The sequence below is a fragment of the Diprion similis genome, chromosome 2 (genome assembly GCF_021155765.1).
Source record: "Diprion similis isolate iyDipSimi1 chromosome 2, iyDipSimi1.1, whole genome shotgun sequence".
NCBI lineage: Eukaryota > Metazoa > Arthropoda > Insecta > Hymenoptera > Diprionidae > Diprion > Diprion similis.
This window is the reverse complement of record NC_060106.1, coordinates 19,032,272-19,054,404: the sequence shown is the minus strand read 5'-3', so window position 1 is coordinate 19,054,404 and position 22,133 is coordinate 19,032,272. Positions and strand designations below refer to the sequence as shown.

Here is a 22,133-nt window from a genome sequence, read left to right as displayed (position 1 = left end):
TTAATAAAATAAACAATTTTTATTTAGATACTCCTTTTCGATCTTCAGCTGAGTATGTATATAGGTATAGTAGTAGAATCAATTCATTAATCAAAAAGTCAATGATTATGATGTCGGAAATGAGAGAAAAATAGCTATTTATGTGGCATGCCCGTAAGCCGCTTGTTTTTTTTTTTTTTTTGGCAAGGATAAAGATTTCAGGACGAGCTGTAGGCGAGCCGGAAGCGAGTACTGAAATTATCCGAGCCAAAAAACGGTTTACGGGCATGCCACATACAATATTTTTCACGGTATAGGCATTGAAAAGCAAAACGAAGAGTGAGGTTATGTCGCGATCTGTTCGACGAAGCTACTTTATAAGGCAGTTTGGGATGCGCACTTCGAACTGCGCATCAAAACTGCGGAATAAAGACTTTATTCCGCAACTTTGTTCGCTGCCGTATAAAGCGTCATTTTACGGAACGAAAACTGCCACAAATGGTGGACTTTTAAATGCCCATGCCGTAAAAAAACATGAAATATCTAGTTTTTTCCCATCCCGTCAAATTTGATCACAACCTGAATCACTGCTTTGAAATTTTTTTTTCCTCAGCATTCACAATCATCGATGCAGAAATGTTTTGCTAGTTTTAAAGTAAAGGAGGGTGAGATGGTCGCCCTAATTTGATTCCACGATTCACGCCTATAACTTCTCGTTTCCTTAATTTTCAAGGAGGAAACGATGACCATCGAGGAGCGCATAATGGAGGAGGAAAGGTTGGTGGAAACGGAGTATCGACTAGCCGACAGACGTAGTTTCCTGGCGCAAAAGTGCTCGGAGGAGGGCTTGGACAGGCCTGGAAACGACTCGCTCCACAAACCGAACGCCTGGGAGTTCCTCGTTAATAGGCAGCATCACCTCGTCTGGTGCAACATCTTCAAAGCCGCCTCAACCTCATGGATGTACAACTTCAATCTACTCGCTGGGTAAGGGGAACTCGTGTCAAGAGATCTTGATTATCGATACGCCGACAAAGATGCAATGCATGTGTGTACCTATATCGTAAAAACTCGAGTAGTAGGTACACGTCATCCTCGAACGACAATAGCGACGCTTTTTCTTGGTCTAAAGGAAAGCCTTTAGAGGACAAACGGAAGTGCTCTCTTCTCGTCGAACCTCGATGTATACCTTTTACGTGTGGATCTTACACCTTTTGTCATCATTCTGATACAGGCTTATGTAACATCGACAAAAGATCTTCTATGTATTACTGTTACTGGATTAGGTACGTTCACGAACTGGGTCTGCTGATCAGAATTTACTTAGATAGATCATGATGGTGATCCAATCACTCGTTGTATGTACGAGAGATGCACGAGATTATGGATCGATCATATCATTGATCAGTTTAAAATTTTGGGACCATTGATGAACAGTGGCTGAAGTAGAATCGTTGCTTTTGAAGTCTGATAGTCAAGTACATACTGTTAATTTTTAAGAGCAGCTGAATCGTCGAGATGCAATTTTAATCGTGTTCTTTAATCCAAGATATGTTCAAATTGGACTCGAAAATAAAAAATCCCAGACTTTTCCGATGCTTGCGAAGAAAAAAAAAATTTCTTCACGTTTTGACTATGAGTTTCTAAATCCTGAGTAAAAAAAACTCGTGTATAATGTGTTTGAAACATTTGTCACATTTTCAAAGAAAAGAAATCAAAGAATGAACTTCGTGATCAAGTTCCGTATAGAAAATTTCAAACTTACGGACTTTTCAGGTACAGCCCGCAGTTTTTGAAGGCGTCAAAAGCAGTTCCGCTGACATTGGCACGTCAGAGGTACCCGAGACCGACGGCAAAAGAACTCGCGACGTATTTGAACGACAGTGTAAGTTTCCTGATAGTTCGTCATCCGTTCGAGAGACTTTTGAGCGGTTACAGAGATAAGCTTGAACAGAGTCTGCCCAACACGTATCACAGCAAACTTGGAGTCCACATTTTGTCGCATTACAGAAAAAAGGTGAGTAGTTTTTTGATTAGAGTGTCAAAAACTGGATTGCGATTCATTGCTGATAGCAAAGTCAATTTTAAAGAGCTATAGTTGTATCATAATTTCGAGTTTCGAAGTTTGAAAATACGGTCTACGTAATTGTTTGAATTTTGACTTATTTTATTGAAAATGAAGATTTTCTAAGTTTTCCAAATTGCAAATGGTTTCTGAACCGTTGCTGTGGTTTAAATGAAATTTGAATTCGACGTTTAAGTTACTGCGGAAACTGCGTATCAGCCAGAATAATGTGTAGTCAATTTGAGAGGGTGATCCAAGCCTCGTTTAATTGAAACTCGAAGTAAAAGTCAAGCCTTGTTTCGGCGCTTTTCAATTACCCGGTTTATGAGTGACGGGAAACTTAAGGGACCATGAAGCCGTTGTGAGCCCGAGATGATCCCGCACTTTGAAAACTTTTCCTTTAGTCTCAACTCAATTACCATACTAAACTCACTCACTGACTCACTCGACGGAGCCGTCGGGTTATAAAACCTAAAAGCCGAGATTCGTTTGCGTTTCTACGACAGAAAAAAAAAATTACTATACATACATTTATGAAAACAATCGTTAATACTTTAGAAAGTGAATGTAAAAAAAATTTAACGTTATTTTCAAGAAATCGTTCAAGGAAAATCGTGGATGATTAATAAGTAAAGGAAATTATACTCTTGGTTTATCGAAATAGGGTAAACTAAAAAAAAAATATACCATTTTAGATTTTAAAAGACACAAGAATTTAATTTTTAAATTTCTCTGCTATATTCATTTTAATGAGAAAAATCGAAAGGAATTCTGATGGTAAAATTTATTTGAAACAGTACTGGAGCTCGGTATTTTGTCGACCGCAATTTTATCGTTTTCTAAAAAAGTTTTATCACTTTTTAAACTAAACTATAAGTCTGATAAGTAAATAAAAAAAAAGATGACGTTACATAAAAATATTATAATTAAAGTGTTGTATTCGTTGCAAAAAAGAGAGAGACTTGATCCGAGTATTAAAATTTTTCATCTATTGTGAAAAATTTAATTCAGCGAAAATCACTAAGGAATAAATAAATAATTAAAGAATAAATAAAGAAGCAGCAGAATGAGTTCGACGTAAAATTCGACCATATTTAGAATTAGAATCGATGCGTATAGCAGGTTTTAAACCCATAATGTGCCGCATTTTGTCAATTATAAAAGGGATGAAAATGAAATTACGAAGCAATTCAGTCCCTAATTTATATTCTTTTTACACACTGAGAGTGAAAGGCGATTAAAATTGTTTGATTCGCATGGGATCATGCCTTATATATTCAACCTCCCAAATAATAATAATAATAAGATCCCCGCTGCAGAATCTCGCGTTTAATTTCTTTTCTGTTCTTTTAATGCAAAACCGAGAACAGCAACAACAACAACAATAAAAACAAAAACAAGTTTTCATCAAGGGAAATTATAGGCAGCGCGCTTATTTGTGAACGAGACGAAGCTCGTCTATTCCTTGACCTCATTTTCCTCCCCTCAAAATTGCGACCCACGTCTGTTCATTCGAGTGGATCGAAATTTAATTCTCATCCTCTACCCTTACGTTTATTCTCTAAATTTCATACATTCATGTGTATGTATACGTTACGACCTCCAGACCTGAAATTCTTCTTCCACACTCTTGCATCACTACCTAATTATTATACCCTGCATCCTCTTCTTATCATCACTTCACTGTTTCCAAGACCAACCCCCCCCGCCACCCTCTGCAGAATTTTATATTTTCACCCAGAGAAATCATCGAATTTTCAAAATCATATTGATAGATTTAATTATCATTTCTCGTGCATTTTGATTTAATTTATTTTATTTTATTCAAATAATTTATAAATTTTTTTTTTTTTTTTTTTTTTTTTTTTGTTCACTTGGTCAAATTTTATTGGGGAGATTTTTACCGGCCACCCTCAAGTCAACTTCCGTTCGGCCAACATCCAAATTCACTTCTTTTCCCTTTTCCCTCATCCACATCTTCTCATTGTGCTCATACTGCATATATCTATACTATATTCGGCGTCAAAATAAAAGTAGAAGTTTCAAACGTTTCTGAAAAATCAAGCCATGCACTCGACGTTGTTTCAATTTTTCATCTTCTTTTCAGACGCCGAATGGCGGTCGCCAAGGTCCAAGATATCCGCTTTTCGAAGAATTTGTCAGATGGCTTTTGTGCGAATGGAAAGCCGGCAACGAGTTGGACATGCATTGGACACCGATTGCCAATTTTTGCACACCGTGTCAAGTGAGGTTCGACGTAATAGCGAAGTTTGAAACTCTCCACGTGAGTTGAATTCAGAATTTTGAAATTCGTTTCGGATTTCGTCTTATTTCAAATTTACGATATGTGGCTTTTCTTTCTATTCTTATTTTATTTTTCTTTCGATTTACGAGTCAATTCTTTGTTCGCAGGACGATCAAAATTTTCTCATAAAACACGCCCACGTAGATCACATCATCAAACCGGAGTGGAAAAATCCGACTCGCGGTACGCAGACGAAAAACGTTGTGAAAAGTTACTTCAAGCAGCTCACCAAATCTCAAATCCGAGATCTTTATCAAATGTTCAGGTAATTGTCAAACTTTATCGTAATCATCGTTATTTTTATTAATATTATTAATACCGTACGATATTTATTTCTATTCTAATATCAAGAAAAAAAAAGATCAAAAGTCTTTTCGTGAACGATTTTTCATTCTTCCTCGGTTTGCTCTACCTACTAAAAATTTTGTTTTTCCAACTTTTTCAATCCACATGAAGTTTCTTATTTTTAGGCTTTAAAAACCACGAACGAATATTTCAAAGCCGATAAAATGATTTTAAAATCGAAGTTTTTTTCCTTCTACTTTTTCGGAAAACCTTCAAGCTACGGAGATATTGTAAGAAAGAAAATGAAACAGCGTATTTTTTTAACTTTACATTATACGTAACCCTTAAACTCATCTTCTTATATGCGTTAAAATTAAATTCACGTTCACGGATTAAATATCAATCAGCGGCGATTAATTTGTTTGCGCGAAAAAGAACGTATTTTAATTATAAACGAAAGCGTGTTCGATAAATAATTTTTTAACAAATACAGAGAGACTTTGTTGAAAAAATTAATTTTTTTTTTCAATTCAAACACGTAACTGAATTTATATTAAAAACGAAACAATCAAATAAAAATGATTAATTGATTGTACCGACGTGCGAAAGCATTGGCCACAATTTTCCTGACACGAAAAGGGGGAAAAGAGAGAGAGAGAGAAAAAAAAAAAGAGCTACAACAATACAACACTTTGGGAAAATCGATGTGAGACTCATTGTTCGAAATATATATATACCTACGTGGACGTGAAAAAAACAAGGAATCACAAAATATCTCTAATTACGGTAAAAAATTGACTGTGTTTTTGAATCAGTTGTTTTTTTTTTTTTTCTTTTTCCTTACATTTTAGGTACGACTTTATCCTGTTCGATTATTCGCCGGACGATTATTTCGAACTTGGAAGAGAAGACGAAGCGACGACTTTGTCGCCTAAATAATTAGAAAAACGAGACTTGGAAAATCGCATCCACTGTGAAGGTGAAAATCGAGATCGAAAAAACGGGGGAAAAAATACGGAGAAAAGTGAGTGTGAAAGAAAAAAAAAATAATAATAATAATTGGGACGCTGATAGACACGCGACTGCAGCAGATGACAAGGGAAAATAAAATGCGAAGACTGACGGCTCTTGGACGTGAGAGAGAAAAAGGAGAAGATATCGCAAAGACAGAAGGGGAGAAATTACTGCAAGACACCCATCTTCCACTTCTATTGATTTCACCCTTCCAGACAGCTAACTCAAGCCCTAAAAATGCTTAAACAGGTTTCCCCTGTAGACACGAAAGCTTTAATTAGAAACAAAAATATTTTCCCCCCTGAAACTTTGTTTCCATCATGAGAAAAGTAAAGTGTCGGGGAAATTTTTTTTTTTTTTTTTTTATATCCAAAGTAACCGGGTGAGTGTAAAAGTACGAATAAAATATAACGAAGTGCAGAAAATTGATAAGTTCAAATAAATAAAAATGTGGATACACGAACGTTATCTAATTGTAAGTTTTTATCCATAGCCTTAATTGATCGATCGATCCTCAAATTACCATCCAAAGATGATACAACAGATATTTGAAAAATTTATTATCAGCACCAATTTCAATTCTCTCTCACTGCAATAATTGTATTTTTAATCTCTACTTCGAAATGCGATTTAACTAATATCTGAACTGCAGTTAAAAATAACTTCTCCGCGTTGAGTAGTAAAACGAAATGAATAATAAATAATAGCAATAATAAATTAGGGAAAAGCAAAATTAAACCGGCAACTGCACGATAAAATTTTCAATACTATAAGGTTGAATTTATACACTTTCCTTAATCCGTCACGTGTGTGACGTGTGTTTTTGCGTGCATTTCTGTGTATTTTCAGACAATTTTCAACCGTAGACTTTGCAGTTCAATGATTCGTTAAAGAAGATAAATAAATAAATAAATAAATAATAATAATAATAATTAAATACCACAGTAGGAAACTGCAATTTCTTACCGACAACGAAAGCAGAGAAAAAAAAATATTCTTCGCGTTGATAGAATAAATTGTGAAAAAAAAAAAAAAAAAAAAAAAGAACAATCTGCGATATAAATAATCTCTACATAATATAGAATTACACATGTATAAAAAAAATAGGATAATTTTTAACAGCTTATTTTACGTATATAGAATTCCATATACCTATGAATAAATATATACATATATATGTTGATTGCGCGCCTTTATAGGTATATACATACAATACAATATATATGTATATAGACACATTGCATATTATATATTGTATAAATTGAATACATACAACTGTATTATATCCATTCCATAATAAGGCTTTAAAAAGCGATAATATGATTATACGGAATGATGCTGAAAGGGACCGATCCTGTTTCCAATCATTATTTTTCATCGTTCGGTATCAACTATAATAATTCCCTGAACGACGATGAGGTGGAAAGAATGTTAAACCGTTTCCGAACTTCTTGGCATCGATGATAAATATAGTTATAATAATAGTAATGATGATAATAAAAACAATAATAATAATAATAATAATAATAATAGGAATAATTTTGAACTATATTGAGGATAAAAAGTCGCGTTGAGGTATAAACAAGCGTTTGGTGCTATCTACATAGCTTGGTAGGTAAATTCGTAATTTTAGATACCTGATTGAATATGCCTATATTAATAGCCCTGAAACTAGGATACTTAAAGAACACAGAGAAATAAAAAATGTACACTCCCAATCTGTAAGGGGGCCAAAATATTCCTTCCCCGTCGTTTCGTAATTATTGGGTACTTTTTAAAGTTACATCACGTATAATTACAACCGCGAGTTGCAACGAATCTTTGAAAATTTTTCACCTAACATGCACTTCCAGCCTTAGAAGATTCTTGTTATTTCTGGTTTTGAATTTCTGCAGTAATTTGAGTTTATGAGTATATAATTTTATGCGTAACGAATCAAGATGCGGAATTTGTTGATTCTTGTGCGATTTTCATATTTTGTCCTTGTATTGGAGAGTTTTTTTTTATCAATATTTATGTCCGAGAATAAAAATAAATAATCTCTTTTAATTGCACAATATTGTATCGAATTTATTATACCACAATTGAGAATTTATTAGAAATTTTATATTATATAACGCGTGATTTGTTGAATTGAAAAAGAAGCAGAAGAATGAAAAATTAAACGGCTTCTAACTTTGCAGTTATTGAAGGAATTTGGATTTAATTATATCGAAGTATCGTAGTATAATCAAGTAAATTAATAATGTTTCGTTGTACCATCAAATGGTGTTTGAAAAAAATTGAAACTATTATACAAGTAAATGTAATTCAACATAAACTATGTGAAAATTTTATATAGAAATAATAATCTATGCTACTTAGTATATTATATACATTATACTTACAATTAGATAATTTATAGAATTGGGTAAGTTTGTTAAATCGACCAAAGTAACTAATAATTTACGCGAGTATACATATATAATTAAATATGCGTGACACGATACATACATATACGGTAATGAATAATAAAGAAAAAAATACCCTTCCTAAACAATACCGATTAGATAAGCAAAGATGAAACTAATTCTAGAGATCTGTAAATATTATTATGTGTGATACATAAACGCATCGCTTCGCGATATGTGTTTTACGAAAAAAGGATTAATAAATTGTTAGAGCTTGAAGCGCCGATTACATTATCAATCAACTATCCTCTACCAATCAATCTGAAAATAAGTCAACGCAACCTGATCGTAAAACGTAGAAATAAACGTTGTGCATGTTCAAAGCAAACTGCAATTCAACATATTGCAAAATTTCATCAAAGCATGGAATAACGTTCTGAACTAAGGTCTGAAATTTTTTACATTTTAGGAAATCGCTAATCGAATGTTATTAGCACTGAAGAAGAAAAAATATTTGACAAAGTAGCAATCTTTTCCTTTGAGATAAAAAAAAAACTGGTGTATATTTGAAATCAGTTCATGCTGCTGAATTCTTTGTCAAAATAATATGCTATATAATAATAAATGGTAAGAATAAAAAGAATAATACTTACCGATTGGATGTATTTTGCAGGATAATGCCAACGATCCATTTTTCATCCGTAATATGCTGCCATGTATCTTTGACGACGAGTGGCTGTTCTTTCAAACGTTCAGACTTTCTCCTTCTCTTCACAATTGGCTCTCCATTGATGGTAAATAGCTGTAAAAATGTTGTACATCAACATAAATTTCAAATAGACAAACCTTTTTTTTCATGCTTAGAAACATCATATAGTTCAAATAAATTCTCTTTCATTTCCATCGAGTAATGTCACCAACTGGCTTAAACCAAGTCCAACTCACATCGCTATCCGAATCCGAGGAAGAATTCGGTCCGTAGAATGCACGAGAAGAAAATTTACGAAGAATCTTGTCTTTTAAGACATCAGTTTCTTCGATTTCCTTCTTCTTCCCCTCGAGACGATCTTCCACCTCGTTCAACTGCTTCAATAAATGATCTTTGATGGGATTAAGTTCCTTCGAACTTTCAGCAACTTCTGCACATGTTGACGGGCTCACTTGCAACAAATGCTCCAACGGATCACCGAGAGCGATGCCACTTGGACTGTCCTCAAACATATCCATGTCATCTAGTATGTCCATTGTTTCTCACGATTTCGCAGCTTCTTGTTACCTGAAAAAGAATCGGTACCGGAAATGTAATCGGAAATTCACGAGATAAAATGCTGAAACGTTCAAGTAAAGCATAAGTGTCAAAAAATCAATTTCACGACTGTTATTAGTCAGGTCGTATAAGGGTCGTATAATGTTCAGGGGTTGGAAACAGGAATAAAATATTTTCCTACCATTTAGGTGATACTAGACTGGCTTGAACCTCCTCAAAGGCCGTCAAGCGATGAAAACTTGAATATTTCTTTTCTTCGATGTTCTGTGACGGTAACGTTACTAACTTCAATGTCATAGAATATCCCTAATATCAACTAGCGTATCAGAAATAAATAATTACCGGTGATCTTCGCGAGGTAAGCCACGTGACAGTTGACAATCTACTTTTCTCCCGCAGCGTTATGTCAACAAATGACAATCAGCGATTTTCACATTCTTCGTCGCAGCAAGGAATTCGGTCGGTTCGGCCCAACATCAAAACGTGTCTCGAAACCGTCTTACGTATCAAAACCTACACCGTATCAGTCATTGGCCACTTTTCGAGCTGGTATGACGACGGAACGAGCGTAAACTAACCTAACCAAAAACAACTGCCGACGTGTCGCAATGCATGCGTGCAGTCAGCTGTGATCACTGGCTGTGGTCAGTGATGAGTGAAGTGCGCAGCTATTCGATTTGTGGCGGGAAACGTTTTTTGAAGGATCACGTGACAGATGTCACGTGACTAAGTTGTACCAACCGTGAAATGAAAAACATGAAATCACCGTGGAAAGTGAATCGCGAGGTATTCGAATCTATGTTTTTATTTACTGACGCGCGACGAAATTAATTGTAAGCTTTCTTTCGGACTCCGATTTTGATCGAAACGTAACGTGTGATCGAAATTTTACATCCCTTAGCCGCCATTCGTGGTATTCGTAGATGCGCAGTCGCGTATTTTCGTTCTTGGAGATTGGCAACTGATACAAATATGCGCGTTGCACGTATCGACACACATCTATACACACGCATACATGTATGTACCTACTACCCTTGTTGTGTTTTCGCAGATCACGTTTTGCTGCGCATTCAGGAATCGGGATTTCGACGAACGAGGTTGATGACCATCTACCTCTTTGTCACGTATCTTGAAATTGCTGAGACGACATTCGCCAAGGATAGACGAAGCGGTGCGGTGTTTGTCTATGACCTATCGCAACACTTGAGGTAATTGAACATCCTAATAACGATCACGATTATTCGACAGATGCGTAGTTTATAAATAATTATTTACACTTTAACTTAGCTGTACAAAAGTCGAATTCTTCTTTCAGTTTATAATCTTTTGCTTGACTTGTGACGATTGATTCAGTTGCAAGTGAGAATGACTTTTTACAATGATCACAATGTCTATTGTTGTAGAAATAATTTGAATATCCAATCCCTACGTCTCACATCCTCCATCGATACGTAGAGCACAATGGACAAGGACTGCTTTCCGGAACACGAAGCATTGATGTCTGACTTTACGACGTGGCAGAACAAAAATCCTGGGAAATTTTCCTGCGAGGGGAAAAGTGTTACTGAAGATGGTCGTCTAGTTTTTGATTTATCGATACATGATACCAAGTTCCGTTTACTTTGTCCTGCTGGTTATCCGAAGCACGAAGACAGCTTCTACGTGGAAACAGAGTGCACGGATTTCTGGTGCATCGCCCTAAACGAATTCATTATAGATTTTCCAGAGAAATTAACCATTGGGGCTATATTAGCAAAGGCATTTCTATACTACACACCTTCCTCTGAAAATTGTCGTCACGACAGTTCTGACCTAGAATCCGATAACGAGGACGACGTTGATATCTCGAGCTCGGAAGATTCTGACTCGAGTGAAATCACTCAGTGGGAATGTATAATTTCTAAAAAGAAAAGAGAGTGGAGAGCAAAGGAAGGAGAGCTGAGACTGAAATACAATCGTCCAAAAATATCAGACATGTTCGACAGTGTTAGCATGGAGCATCCTCAACAAGTTTTTAGCAATTCAGCTGCCTCCGCCATTCTTATCAACGATCTGATAAACATAATGGGCAGCGAAGTGTCTAGCGGTATAGTTGTCGATCCGATAGACAATAACATTTGTAGATGGTCTGTATTCTTGAAAAATTTTCGTCCCAAGTCAAAAATATCACAAGATCTAAGAGTCGTGAAGCAATTGTATGGATATGATCACATTCAGTTAGAACTTGGCTTTGCTATGGATTTGTATCCGTCTCATCCTCCGTTTCTTCGATTTGTCAGACCAAAGTTGAAGGGTGTATTCGATCAAGAAGACTTCGTCAAACTAGACAACTGGAATCCGGCAAGGAATATGGCATCTGTGCTTATGGAAATCAAAGATTATATTGACAATAACGGAACTGTCGATATTCACAATAGATATAATGGCATCAGAGTTGGGGTTCTGAAAAAAATTTTACTCGAACTTACCGATGCCCTGACCAGCGAGCCAGCCTATGAATTGAACACAAGTATTAATGCAACAGGTAAGTAAAACAACTTAAATCTTTTTTTTTTGAATTACAGGTGTTTATTCTTTTCCAGAAATCCGAAGTGCCGGATCATTATCACCTGAATTCCATCTTCTGCCGTTGCTCGATATCTTCAAAAGGAAAAACAATGAGATCGAATTGATTCTTATAAGATTTTTGAACTGTTTTCGAAACGAATGCGACAACTTGTCTCTGAATTGCGTGACGCCTGGTTGTCCAACAACTCATTCATACTTCACTTTCAATCTTACGTTGAATGGCAATCTGTTCGATGAACGGAGCCTTGAGGAATCGACTATTTGTAAGCCTTCCTGTTACTCTTCGCTGATATTCAAGACCATCAATCGGCTTATGGAGAATGAAAATATAGCTACACAAAGTTGTTCTTCAAAACACAGAACGCCAGATATTCGTTCATCCGACCGGAATCGATGTAACATTATCACAAATCCGTCGTTTGAATTAGGGTCTCAGTCACAATGTGCACCAAGATTACAAAACAGAAAATATTCGACCAAGAGTATCCCCATTGGTAAATTTATTTGTTCCGCAAGCAATTCTAGTACAAATAGCATAAATAATCACAGCGTAATCGAACAACGAAACGAACCACTCATCAACCAGATGGACAATGATATCGTGTCTACTTTCATTGCCAACGTTAAAACTCCGAAAGGTACACAACATCAATGTTTTTTCTCAGTCAGTTTATTTTATCATCTCTTCAGAAATTTCATAAAAAGTTTCATCTTTTTGGACAAAATCTATGAGTTCATGTCAGAACAACGTGTGGATCATACGTAATTGAGTAATTTTCATACATGATTAAATTGTGAGTATTTCTTGCAGAATTATCTCTAACGGTATCGAATGAATCGCTTCTTCTACTGAATAGCAACTTTTACTGCGTTGTAAAAATTATTGAAGAGTCTGTGCTGCTTCCGTTCATTAAATCCAAACTATGCATAGACACATTTTTCGAAATTTGGCTCTCGATACCTCTTTATTCAAGGATTATTGATATACTAATTGAACTGGCATCGTATCCAGAGCTTATCGATTTACTGACTACTACCGATGCGCAAGATAAAAGTATAGCTGATCTCATGAAAATTCAGGAAGAGAATATCACATTGATTTTGGATATTCTAACGGGTATTCAGGGTGATCATCCCATTGTCCAAGGTGAGTTATTCAAGATTTGTTTATATAGTTGCAATTTGAATAGGTTGCATGTTCTGGCATTGTTCAATACGATACTTAGGACTCTGTATCATTTTATACAGCGAATCTGAAAAAAATACAGCTGGCAACAAATATAATTGCTGCTTCTAAGTTTATCGAATCAAGCCTATCGAATCAATGCAGCAGAGTAAAGACTGGCAACGAATTCTCGATTTCGAATGGACTGATTTCGAATACCGACTCTAATAGTCATCAAGTCAAAAGCCTGGATCTCGCTTACAGAGAGTCACTGAAAACCCTTCAATTTCGTAACTGTGATATTGACTGTAAGCATAATCTTCACACATTAATCAAAAAAATTGACTCTAGCTGTCAAGGTAAATTACAAAAATGATTTCAGACTTGCAATAATTGATACTTATACATGCTTTAATTTAACCACCATTTTAATTCTACTATAGTGGAAACTCACACTTTCAAAAACGATTACATTGCCGACATCGGATCACCCAGAAATTATTTTCGTATGGCCCAAGAGTTGGCAGTTTTGTCGAAAACTCTTCCACTGGAGTTGAATTCGGCGATATTCGTCAGGATGGACAATTCAAAATGTTTTCTAATGCGGGCGTTGATCACTGGGTAAGAATAAGATCCACTGATCACTTTTTCTTTTACACCTCATCACTAAATATTTCAAATCATATCAGACCAATAAACGTATAAACATGTTTTTTGTAATTCAGAAATGAGGACACTTGCTGCAGCGGATGCTGTTTCAGTTTTGACATTTATGTGAAAAAGGATTACCCCAATAGTCGACCAGAAATCAGCTGCACCACCTTTCCTGATGGAGAAACTTGCTATCCTGCGTACGATGGATTCTTGGATACACTTGGTGAAGATATCTCTACCCATGACGGTGACACGTGGACCAACTTCTCAACTATTTTGCAGGTATACTATAATTCGTTATTATAATAATTTCTATTGAAGTGGAATTTCACCGTTGATAAAGGAATGTAAAAATCCAGCTACCATAATTGCACTTTAACTTGTGTATTAATTGTAACTACAATTAGCCCACTTTTACGATGCATTTAAATATTTCTACAATGAAAATTGTAGATTATCTCATAGTACTATTAATTTGACGAAACTATAAAAAGCATTCAGTGATTGACGTGATATGATCTGTAGCGCAAGAAAAAAGCGATACATATTAAGTAAGGCGTTATATATATCGGTCAACAAATAGTTGAGATGTCTGATGCTTGTAACTATTTACACGAGTACCTGTTTGTTTCATACCTCACTTTCAGCGATAATTAAAATAGGAATTTTTCTACACAGTGCCTGATCTCGCATGCCAAGTTCTGTGAAAAAGAAATTTTTATTTCGCACTTCAAATACTGAAGGTGAACGCGGAAATATTTTAGCTTATCTTGACTGCAATAGTGCCATCTCAACGAATTCAAACCCCTTTGCAAATCAGTTTATAGTATACCTTTTTAAAATTAAGAGACTTTGAGCAACCGAGATTGTTTACAGATGTATGATTTTTCATGAGATTAACGTGCATCTGATCTTGCCAAGATCGATTTCTAAGTCCTCAAAGGGATTATGTTGTTCATTTTGAAAGATTAAGAAACTTAAATCGTTTCCTGCAAACAGTAAGCAATCAGAGTCGATGAAACATTGCATTATCATATTGTTCTTTCAAAAAATTCATTTTCGTAACAATACTCTTGGAATTCACTACTCGTGATCACACCACGGGTTTGCCGGTTTGCAGAGGATTTCAGAAAGTTCCATTCAAAACTCTAGAAAGCTTTGTTTCTTCGTGATCGATGTTACATTTTGCAAAGTGCAAAAACATGGTTAAAAGCAATCAATGTTTTGAAAGAATTTCGATAAGCATTTCACGAGTTATTAACAATTATGGAAACCAAGCTTACCCCAAAGGAAGGGTTCAAATATTACGTAATGTTTTTTTCGGTATTCTTTGACCATTGACAATATTAAGAGCTGATCGGCAAGGCAAGTATAAATTAAGAAGATTGGTAGATCCGCCAATCGTGCAATCAGAATAATTTTCAGGCATATATGCGTGAAGTTATAACGAATTCATCACATTTCTTACGTACGTCTCGACAAGTTATCGACTGATATGTTTTTTCCAATAAAAATACAGCGACCATTTGGTGATTGATACGATAACATCACAATCGTGAAAAGGAAGGCGACGTTCACGTTTCTCAAGAAGTTTGAACGCCGTCCAACCTACACACTTACGATAATTAATAACCTATCAATTGACAAATTTTACCTTATGCAAAAGTGCGAAAAATGCAATGCAAATGAACCCATGAATGGCCGAATTGCGAATGATGCAAAAGCGGTCAGGAGCTGCTGACCGCCATTATTCGATCCTGCCCTCGACCATAGGTTTGAAAAGAGCAATGTTTGTTTCACTGTCAAGTATAGCTGTAATCATGGTTTCCACTTAATACGCTAAAATGTTTTCTTGAAATTTCCGGGATTTACTTTATGCTGCTTGAGTTGTTTGCTCTATAATTAGATGCGGTGAAGTGCAGCACTGCCAAGTCAAATTGTATCAGAATAACGAGATACGTGGTGACGGTTCCAACGATCTAAAATAAATGCATTCTTTCACAACGAGTCGAAAAATCTTGTCTCAATTTTGTTGAATTAAATTTACGGACAAAACGCTGTTCTTGATGTGACTAAAAGTATATATCATCGTCACTCACTGACTGAATGAGAGTTGCATCCAGTCGGAATAATCCAGAACCGGAAAACTCGACCCTCTCGTGATGCAGTTGGAATGAAAATGAGTGAATCTGCAAGTAAAAAAACGTCTTTTTTACCATCATTATGAAGCTTAGCTGTAACTGATGTCGAATTTATTCCATTTCATGCATGAAAATTGTATCGCGTACCACGTTATTCAACAAAGTATCATTCTCGCTGATATCGATCTTGTGAATCAGTTTCCCTGTGAGACAAGTCTGCGAACAGAGAGTTTCGAAGAATCGAATGAACTCGTTAGGCACTTGGTATCAGGGCAAACGGTTAAATTCTTGGATACGAACAGGTCTTACCTGATTCTGAACCATAACGCAAACCGTTACAACGAGAACAATATCGATCGAGTTGATTATTCCCCAACAAAAGTATCCAATGATTTCATCGTAGGCGTAATCTGCATTTCTCAATCTTTGACTGATGTAGTACAAGGAAGATGTCACCATTATCAGACTATAAATTGCTGCTGCTACCTGTACGAAATTACGAGTTATTGTTTTCAGCTTATTCATTCGTTTACGCAAAAGTTAGATCGAAAATTTACCGCATTGTTGCCATATATTTCGTTGATTTCTACCGCCGCGTCGCATAATGCACGATGCACCTTAGCTATGGAACGAAGTCTCGAACATATTCTACGCTGATTGTATATTGTCTGGAAAATAATGGTCAATCCAATAACAAGGGAATCGTGATGATTGGTTTAGATTTGCTCTGCATTTCATTCGAACAGACCATCGAAAGTTTACTATTCAAAAGAACTGATAATCCTTAAATTTGGTGACGATTACCGTTACCTCGGGTCGAAAATCCTTCATCTCATCGATCAGTTTCCTCAGATGTTCGTTCAAAAGTCTGAATCTTTGACGTAGGAGTGAAATTATGTTTACACAAAGACACGTGTTGGCGTTTAGTACAATATTTGGACATATCCATGCAAGCCAGTCTAACGGATAGCTGTTGGAATTTAAAATTTTTGTAAAGAGTCGTGAAGTACTTTGGAATGCCATCCTCACAAATGACGTGTGAATTCTCATTCGTTTTTTACGCGGTGCGAGTACTCACCGTGAATTGAAATCTGATTGGTAGTAAAAGTCGTTAATGTAGAGCGTTAATATTATTGTTAGAAATATTCCCATCTTGATGTATCTCCTGTGGGACTCCGCTGCGTAGTCTATTCGACTTCCAAGATTATGCAACGTGTCATCTTGTTGCCTTATAGTTTCGAGTACATCTGCTAGCTAAAAATTTATCGAGTCGTTCATTGATCCAATGTCATCAAAGTCTGTCGATGTAAAAGCGAACTAATTATAGTGAAATACCTTTTCTCTGCCTCGCATGACGGATGCAAATATTATAACCATCAAAATCACGTCCAACGACAATTCAAAGTTTATACTCATTTGTACCACCGTGTAGTTGGACAGACTAGAAGTGAAAAAGAATGTAACAGCACTCAGCGAATAACGAACCAATAAATAAATTTTATGTACCTTCCGTGTCTTTTGTTCGTCTCGTTTGTCCCAAGAAATAGATTCGCTATTATCAAAGATAAAACAGTCGCTCCGTAAATCACTCCAACGTTACTTGTCGAGTACTTTCTTCTTCCGACGGGTCCTTCGAGTGTCAGTGGAAATATTCCAGTAACGTGGCCAAAACACGTAGCGGGATTCAGTACCGAATAAAAATCTGAGTCGAACTTTTTCGAATCTTTGAATCAGAGAATCGGTCGATTACACCCCAAGAAATTGAATGCTCTTGTCAAACTTTGCTCATGCTTCGCCATTTTACAGTTGCAGTAACGTGACGTGTTTCAAAAAAGGCTTTTATTTACATGTCTACTATCAAAACGAACTCATTAAGTGCAATTAATACTTTTCGCCATAACTTACTTTGAACACGCCACGCATCTCTGATCAGCATCATGATTGTTTTTCACCAGTTTACCTTCTCCGATGTATTTCGTCTTGTAATACGTACAGGTATAAAGTATGCGTATCACATTTATATCGAAATTCGAAAAACCAGTTAAGAAAACCTGCGTACAGACCCGTAGCACAAAAATTTTCCTATAAACCTTTGAATTTTAGCGTCAAAACCACGTTTTCACTTTCACTCGCAGACCATTTCATATTAGAATTGATGAATGAACGTCAAAAATCCAAACCAATAATATGTTGATCGATATGTTCACTTTCACGAAAATCGTTACCCAAGAAAAAACTTGTTTTTCAAACTAGAAGATACCTTATAATATACACTGTGGATCGCGGATGTAATTTTTGGTGACGAGACTCATTCGTTGCACCCCCTTAAGGACAGCCCTCGAATCTTACGTCTCACAACTTTGACGATGAGTTTCCTTCGCGCTCGCGCTGTTGAAATCATTGTATAAAAGTACGCTGCTCGAACGACATGAATCACCGTGCTGCGCACGACCATCCAATTCTACATTCGACTATTTATGCTGTTGAATATAGTAGATTGCAAGAAAAACGAAGTATAGAATTACATGATTTAATGTCAATCCAACAGTGTATGATATTGAACTTCTGAATCGACGACAAAAATTGTTTTACTCTCAATTCACCGATAATGTTTACTTTTTTGACCTGATAAGCGCGGGAGAAAAGTAACTCTTTTCTCCCGCTTATAAGTTTTTTTTCGGGTTTCCTGGTTTACTCTCTTGTTTTTTCAATTTTCAACTATTTCTCTCTGTATCTTTATACACTATCAATAATATATATTATACTTGTCAGACTAATGAAATGATCACAGTTATACATTAAAGGTAACATTACAATGATTTTTCATACAAACATGCTTTTATCCGTTTTTTTTTCATCTGTTGGAATAATTTTTTTCATCGGAAAAATAAAAATTCCAGTGAAGTTTCAAAATTGAATGCCGGAGTTGTGTATTAATAATACTACAATGTGTCATATTTAACGATACATTGTCTTTGTTGATTATGTCTGAAATATGTTGAACTTTGGAAATGTGAAATGCATGCCAGTCGTTTATTTTTATAGTACTTGAAATTTTTTTATTTTAATTTCATTTTGAAAAGTACATTTTTTAATCTCCGTCCCCTACCACTACCGCCACCAGAACTTGTAATCTTGTAACTTGTAACCCGCTTCCGTTGACCTACATCCATATGCTACTTGTATGCATTTTTTACAATTTATTTTTTCATTATTAATCTCTGTTGAGAATTCTTCACACAATATTGCAATAAACATCTAGTCCCACTTTTAAAGTTAATAATGTTGCCAGAGTTGAGTTGGAAATGAAGTCCTATATGCAATACAGGAATATTTTATTTGTTTAAACACCTCCATTCTCATTCTAGTGTACCTGTATGCACATTTTTATGGAAATTTATTTTCCACGGTAGTTTAAAAAAATTGAGGAATCGTATTTTATTTTTTTCCTGAATTACTCCGAATGGTTATAAATAAATATTGGAATTTTGACACCCGTCTGATTGCCACCAACACTTTTTATTAATTTATTAATCGATGTTTTATTTCGAATCGCTTCCAATTGACAAAATGAGAATCGAGTAGATTCTTTCGATTGCAATCTATGGAAATTCATTTTATTCGAAAAAGGTGTCATACAAATTAACTGAATCTGAATTTTGCTAGTTTCGGTTGGCATTCGTTAATCACAACGGACCTTGGTGCAAAGTTGCAGAGTCAAATATTTGACGATGGTAACGTGATTAGAATTAGTGTTTCATTGAGATTGTAGAAGATGATAATCTCGCGAATAGGATGAGTCATTGGAAAGTAGAAGCAAACGAATCTACCGTGTATGTCTAATTGCGTTACCAAAATTCTTTCACGAGAATGCAATTAATCATGCGAGTGAAGTATTGTTTGCTGCGCCCTGATGTGTGGTTGCGGCATTCTTCACCGCCGCATCGGATTGTATGAGAATTATTAGATATGTGGTCACAGTTGCAGCTATCTGTAATTTAAGCAATTGATCATAAGTAGTTGAAAAACTCTGTCATTCTTTCCTTAAAATTTTTAATCGTCGAGCGAAACATGTGACGACACGTTAAACGGCTTTGAATAATCAATAAATACTTACCGATTGAACGAGAGTTGCATCCAATGTAAATAATCCGAGACCAGAGAAGTCAACTTTCTCGTGATGCAGCTGCAACGAGAATAATTGAATCTGGAAATGAAAGCATAATTTCTTTCATCATCAACATTCGACTTCATCTGACAAATATGATCGCTGTACGATCAACCGATTTAGCCGGCCAAAATGCCTAACGCGATGAATTGGCCGATGGTTTAACCGATTAACCCGGCCGAAACGGTCGATCTGTTTAATAAACTGATCGTTCACATGGTTCGTGTGGTTAAGCAGGTAGAATTTTCGATCCGTTGAATGTTTAATTTGATTAAAATTGAATATTCAATAGAAACACACATTTTTCAACCGTGTTTTATCAAGATCATTGGTCACTTATAGCAGATGATAAACATCATCAAATTTTTCGTCACTATCCGTATAGCTAATAATCTATTTGATTTGCATAATTCACTAGACATTATCAAAACAAAAAAAAAAAAAACAAACAAATAGGACTTGATGAATGATGTTTTCAATTCAATGATCATGAGCGGGAGAAACTAAATTTGCTGTTTTGATATGAAACATATTTTCAAACGGATAATTATGAACGTAATAAAATTGCAGTTCCTTGACCAGGGAAATAAAACGAGGAAAATCTCGTGACAGGAGAATAATAGTACATCATTTACCAGAAGAACGAACCGGAAGATTATTCCCAAGGGTGGTTTCACTGCCTGAGCAAAGCGAGTTCGTTGACCGGTTAAACCATCTGCCAATGAATCAGGTCAACAGTTTTGGCCGACTAAACAGGTTAATCGTAGAGCTCCAACCTGACGTTCAGTTTTCTTCATACATTCGTCCAATTCTGAAGCACTGTGTGGAAATGTTTCGATAAGAGTCTTTGACAGTCAGACTACATCAGTAGTGGAAAATTAAAAGTAATAAGGAAAAAAGCATCGTTAAAAGCGGAATATCTGTCATCGCCACGAAGTTTCCAATTTTGATAAGAGGCAAGATATTGAGTCCAATTATTTGCAGTACAGAAAATGAGGTCGCAGGCAAAGAATTTTGTGTGCATAAAAATCCTCTTGCTTACCGAATCGTTCAACACTGTGTCGAACTCGCTGAACTTTAAGTCATGAATCAGCTGCCCTGTTGACGAAGCCTGAAATCGAAAAGTTTCAAAGTTTCGTTTTCTCTGTTTCACGTTTGACGTTAAAGAGACCCGAAAGTGAAATTCTAGCCCTTCGATGCATTTATACTTGACATTAAGATTCGCTGAATTTTTCACACGTCCTGTTGACTATTTCGAACAACTTCAACCATGGATTTTGCGACATTCTTCTTCGTTCAAAAATATAAATTTCGAAAGTTGCAAAGATTTGGCGGGAATTATTCATCGACACGGGACGTCATTTCTTATCCAAAACCATGTAGAAAAAAATCAACGGCTTTGTAACATACATATATATATATGTATATATATATATATCGTAGGGCTAAAATTTCACTTGCAGTTCCCCTTAACGAACTTGAATGATGATGCGAATTCATTTCAAAATTCGTGCAACAAAGATGGATATTTCACCTGATTCTTCGCCAAGGTGCAAGTCGCTACTAAAATAATAATCTGAATGCAGTTCATCGTTCCTGTAGCAAACATGTGGAGAACATAATCAAGATACTTGACGCTCGGACGATGAATGATATTTCCATAAACAAAGTAGAAACAAACTGTCAGAGATATGGTGTGATAAAGAACTGCTACAGCCTGTAAAAAAATATGAATATGTTTTGTGTATAAACGACTTTTGTGCGTCATAAAAGTAACGTAAGTATCGAATATTTACTATCGTGACACCGAATATCTGATTAAGTTCCATTGCCGATCTGGTCAACATCTTATGAGTCGCAGCAATCGAACGGATCTTCGTCGAAATTCTACAACTGCTGAATGATGCCTGAAAAATATGCAGAAAATTTTTACCTACTTTGTATTATCGTATAATAATTTAAAAACAATTCTGATGAGAAATACTTCAATTTCAGGTTATATTCATTATCTGAATATGACTCTTTTGGTAAATGAATTTATATATGTATATATTAGGGTGAAGCAAAAAACCGACTTTTTTTTTTTTTTTTTTTCTGAGTCTCGTGTGACAAAGTGTTAGTTTTTGATGTTT

At 35.6% G+C, this 22,133-nt stretch overlaps 3 protein-coding genes across 4 annotated transcripts in view; 2 read left to right on the top strand and 1 right to left on the bottom strand.

Moving 5' to 3' along the window:
- Nucleotides 1–6,543, top strand: part of LOC124413759 (carbohydrate sulfotransferase 11) — a 31,950-nt gene extending 25,407 nt beyond the window's left edge. For both annotated transcript variants that reach the window (XM_046894521.1, XM_046894511.1), the window contains exons 3-7: nt 713–966; nt 1,756–1,996; nt 4,152–4,328; nt 4,457–4,614; nt 5,486–6,543. In XM_046894521.1, the coding sequence (XP_046750477.1) occupies nt 713–966; nt 1,756–1,996; nt 4,152–4,328; nt 4,457–4,614; nt 5,486–5,573 (918 nt within the window). In that variant the 3' untranslated portion in view covers nt 5,574–6,543. The remainder of the gene's footprint in view (nt 1–712; nt 967–1,755; nt 1,997–4,151; nt 4,329–4,456; nt 4,615–5,485) is intronic.
- LOC124413748 overlaps nt 1–9,929 on the bottom strand; it is a 37,980-nt gene extending 28,051 nt beyond the window's left edge. Inside the window, exons 1-3 of the mRNA XM_046894501.1 lie at nt 9,648–9,929; nt 8,984–9,314; nt 8,692–8,840 (exon numbers count right to left, since the gene is read on the bottom strand). Of these exons, the coding sequence (XP_046750457.1) occupies nt 8,692–8,840; nt 8,984–9,283 (449 nt within the window). The 5' untranslated portion in view covers nt 9,284–9,314; nt 9,648–9,929. The remainder of the gene's footprint in view (nt 1–8,691; nt 8,841–8,983; nt 9,315–9,647) is intronic.
- A 459-nt stretch (nt 9,930–10,388) lies between these two features.
- The window catches only part of LOC124413732, a 31,659-nt gene continuing 19,914 nt past the window's right edge, over nt 10,389–22,133 (top strand). Inside the window, exons 1-7 of the mRNA XM_046894500.1 lie at nt 10,389–10,513; nt 10,709–11,829; nt 11,888–12,511; nt 12,685–13,020; nt 13,122–13,346; nt 13,482–13,659; nt 13,764–13,974. Coding sequence (XP_046750456.1) covers nt 10,767–11,829; nt 11,888–12,511; nt 12,685–13,020; nt 13,122–13,346; nt 13,482–13,659; nt 13,764–13,974 — 2,637 coding nt within the window. The 5' untranslated portion in view covers nt 10,389–10,513; nt 10,709–10,766. The remainder of the gene's footprint in view (nt 10,514–10,708; nt 11,830–11,887; nt 12,512–12,684; nt 13,021–13,121; nt 13,347–13,481; nt 13,660–13,763; nt 13,975–22,133) is intronic.